Raw genomic sequence first — 2429 nt, 5'->3', positions numbered from 1 at the left:
CTCTACCTCTCTCTCTCTCCCCCCTCTCCCTACCCCCATAATCCGACTTCTCTCTATCTCTCTCGCTCTGTCTCTATCTCTTTCTCTATCTGTCTCTCGCTCTCTCTTCCCCCAACCCCACCTCCTCCTCACACCGCCCCCGCCCCCCGCCTCCAGCCCCTGCCTCGCTAACTCTGGACCTAGACACGGCTAACCCTTGGCTCCTGGTTTCCGAGGACCACACCAGTGTGAGGCTGGGGGATAAAGAGCAGGAGGTACCCGATATCCCGCAGAGGTTTGACCGCGGAGCGTTTGTGCTTGGCTCAGTGGGGTTCACGTCCGGCAGGCACTACTGGCAGGTGGAGGTGGCCAACAAGAGCTGGTGGGGAGTGGGGCTGGCCTCAGAGTCTGCGCCCAGGAAGGGCGAGATTGACCCCACGCCCGAGAGCGGCTTCTGGACCGTCTGGCTGTTCCCCCGGCAGGGCTGGGTGGCCCGTACTGCCCCGTCGCTGACCCCCCTCGGCCTGGACGCCAGCCCCAGGAAGGTGGGAGTCCTCCTGGACTACGGGGCTGGGCAGGTCTCGTTCTACAATGCGGACAACATGTCCCATGTCCACACCTACACCCACCCCTTCACCGGGAGGCTGTACCCCTTCTTCTGCCCCGGACCCAACAAGGACGGGTCCAACTCGGCCCCCCTGAGCATCTGCGGTGCCAGAGGTCAATAAATCCCACCATCCCAACTGTTTCCGGCTCTCCGGATCCCACAGGTCCATCCTTTCGGGGTTCCCGGGAGGGGAGGTTGGGGTGGGAGGTTGGGGGGGAGAATGGGGGTGCGAAAGAGACACCTCCAGCGATTGGGGGTGGGGGGGGTGGTGTTAATGCTTAAAAGACCAACTCCAGGATGGGGTTGTCTGGAGCCCTGTGGCGTTGTGGCTTTCCATTGCAGAGAGCTGGGCAGGTTCACCAGCCCTCCTTGAGCGAGGACGTTTCTTCATTTCACTGCCAAATGGTTTACCCTGTACTCCGAGACCCCCTTGCTCTAGACCCCAGCCCCTGCCCCCTTCCCTCCAGTGAAGGTGACCATCCAAGTCTCTTCCTGGCTCGTTGGAATTATATATGCATTTTACAGAAATCCTTTCTCATCCAGGCCCGACCACTGTCAGGCGTGGAACTGGATAGTGTTGAAATGTCCCTAGTTGGACTCCAATTGGAAAGTTGGTGAGGGGAGAGAGGAGTCGGGGGGGGGGGCGGCGGTCAAAGAGAGAGTGAGAAACGGGGTGGGGGGGGTGGTCGGGAACGTGTAGAGGTGCTGGAGGTCAGAACAGGAGAGGGGTTCCCAGTAGGTGTAGAGAAAAGACGAGGGAAGGACAGTTGCTGGACCCGAAAGTCTAGCCAATGTGCGGGGGTTCTCAATCCCAGCCCTGCAACGTTATGTAGACTGGCAGGTGGGGCGTGGGGTTGGGGGTGGTGGGGTATAGAAGATTATTGGGCAAGGAGAGAAGATAGCCATCCCTCTTAGTCAAAGGGTCAATAACCAGGGGGCTTCATTTTAAGGAGATGGGCAGGGGGCATTTGAAGATTACAGATTTCACCCAGAGGTGAAATCACTGTCTGGGAGGGTAGCGGAGACTAGAATCTTTGCATCCTTTAAGGAGCAATTAAGCTCCAGGGAGAGGTTGAATAGGCTGGGGCTGTTTTCCCTGGAGCGTCGGAGGCTGAGGGGTGACCTTATAGAGGGTTATAAAATCATGAGGGGCTTGGCTAGGGTAAATAGTCAAAGTCTATTCCATGGGGTCGGGGAGTCCAGAACTAGAGGGCATAGGTTTAGGGTGAGTGGGGAAAGATATAAAAGAGACCTAAGGGGCAACATTTGCACGTAGAGGGTGGTACGTGTATGGAATGAGCTGCCAGAGAAAGTGGTGGAGGCTGGTACAATTGCAACATTTAAGAGGCATTTGGATGGGTATATGAATAGGAAGGGTTTGGAGGGATATGGGCCAGGTGCTGGCAGGTGGGACTAGATTGGGTTGGGATATCTGGTCGGCATGGACGGGCTGGACCGAAGGGTCTGTTTCCGTGCTGTACAGCTCGATGACTCCATGAGCACTTGCAACGTCATCACATTCAAGGCTCTGGGCCAAGCGTGGGGGAAGCAGGACCGATGTAGATTTAGTGTACGGAAATTGGGGGGAAAGGGTCTCAACAGGTCTGGCAGCATCTGTGGAGAGAAGTGAGCTCTCTGCACAGATGCTGCCAGACCTGCTGAGCTTTTCCAGCAATTTCCATCTTCGTTTCTGATTTCCAGCATCCGCAGTCCTTTTCGGTTGATTTAAGTGCAGGCTTATCTCGATGGATTGAAGGGCCGCGTCTGTACTGTGCAGTGGATTTTAAATTCGAACTATTCCGTCTGGAATCTAAAGCCGCTCACTAGGTCTAATAGCAATGGG

The 2429-nt window shown here is 56.2% G+C and overlaps 1 protein-coding gene across 1 annotated transcript in view; it reads left to right on the top strand.

The window, feature by feature from the left end:
• LOC122546451 (zinc-binding protein A33-like) overlaps positions 1-1218 on the top strand; it is a 6212-nt gene extending 4994 nt beyond the window's left edge. The window contains exon 2 of the mRNA XM_043685159.1: positions 97-1218. Within this exon, the coding sequence (XP_043541094.1) occupies positions 97-707 (611 nt within the window). The 3' untranslated portion in view covers positions 708-1218. The remainder of the gene's footprint in view (positions 1-96) is intronic.
• The last annotated feature ends 1211 nt before the right edge of the window (positions 1219-2429 follow it).

This window comes from Chiloscyllium plagiosum, unplaced genomic scaffold, assembly GCF_004010195.1.
Source record: "Chiloscyllium plagiosum isolate BGI_BamShark_2017 unplaced genomic scaffold, ASM401019v2 scaf_14101, whole genome shotgun sequence".
Classification (NCBI taxonomy): Eukaryota; Metazoa; Chordata; class Chondrichthyes; order Orectolobiformes; family Hemiscylliidae; genus Chiloscyllium; species Chiloscyllium plagiosum.
The sequence above is the reverse complement of the archived record's forward strand: the minus strand, read 5'-3'. Positions and strand labels throughout refer to the sequence as shown.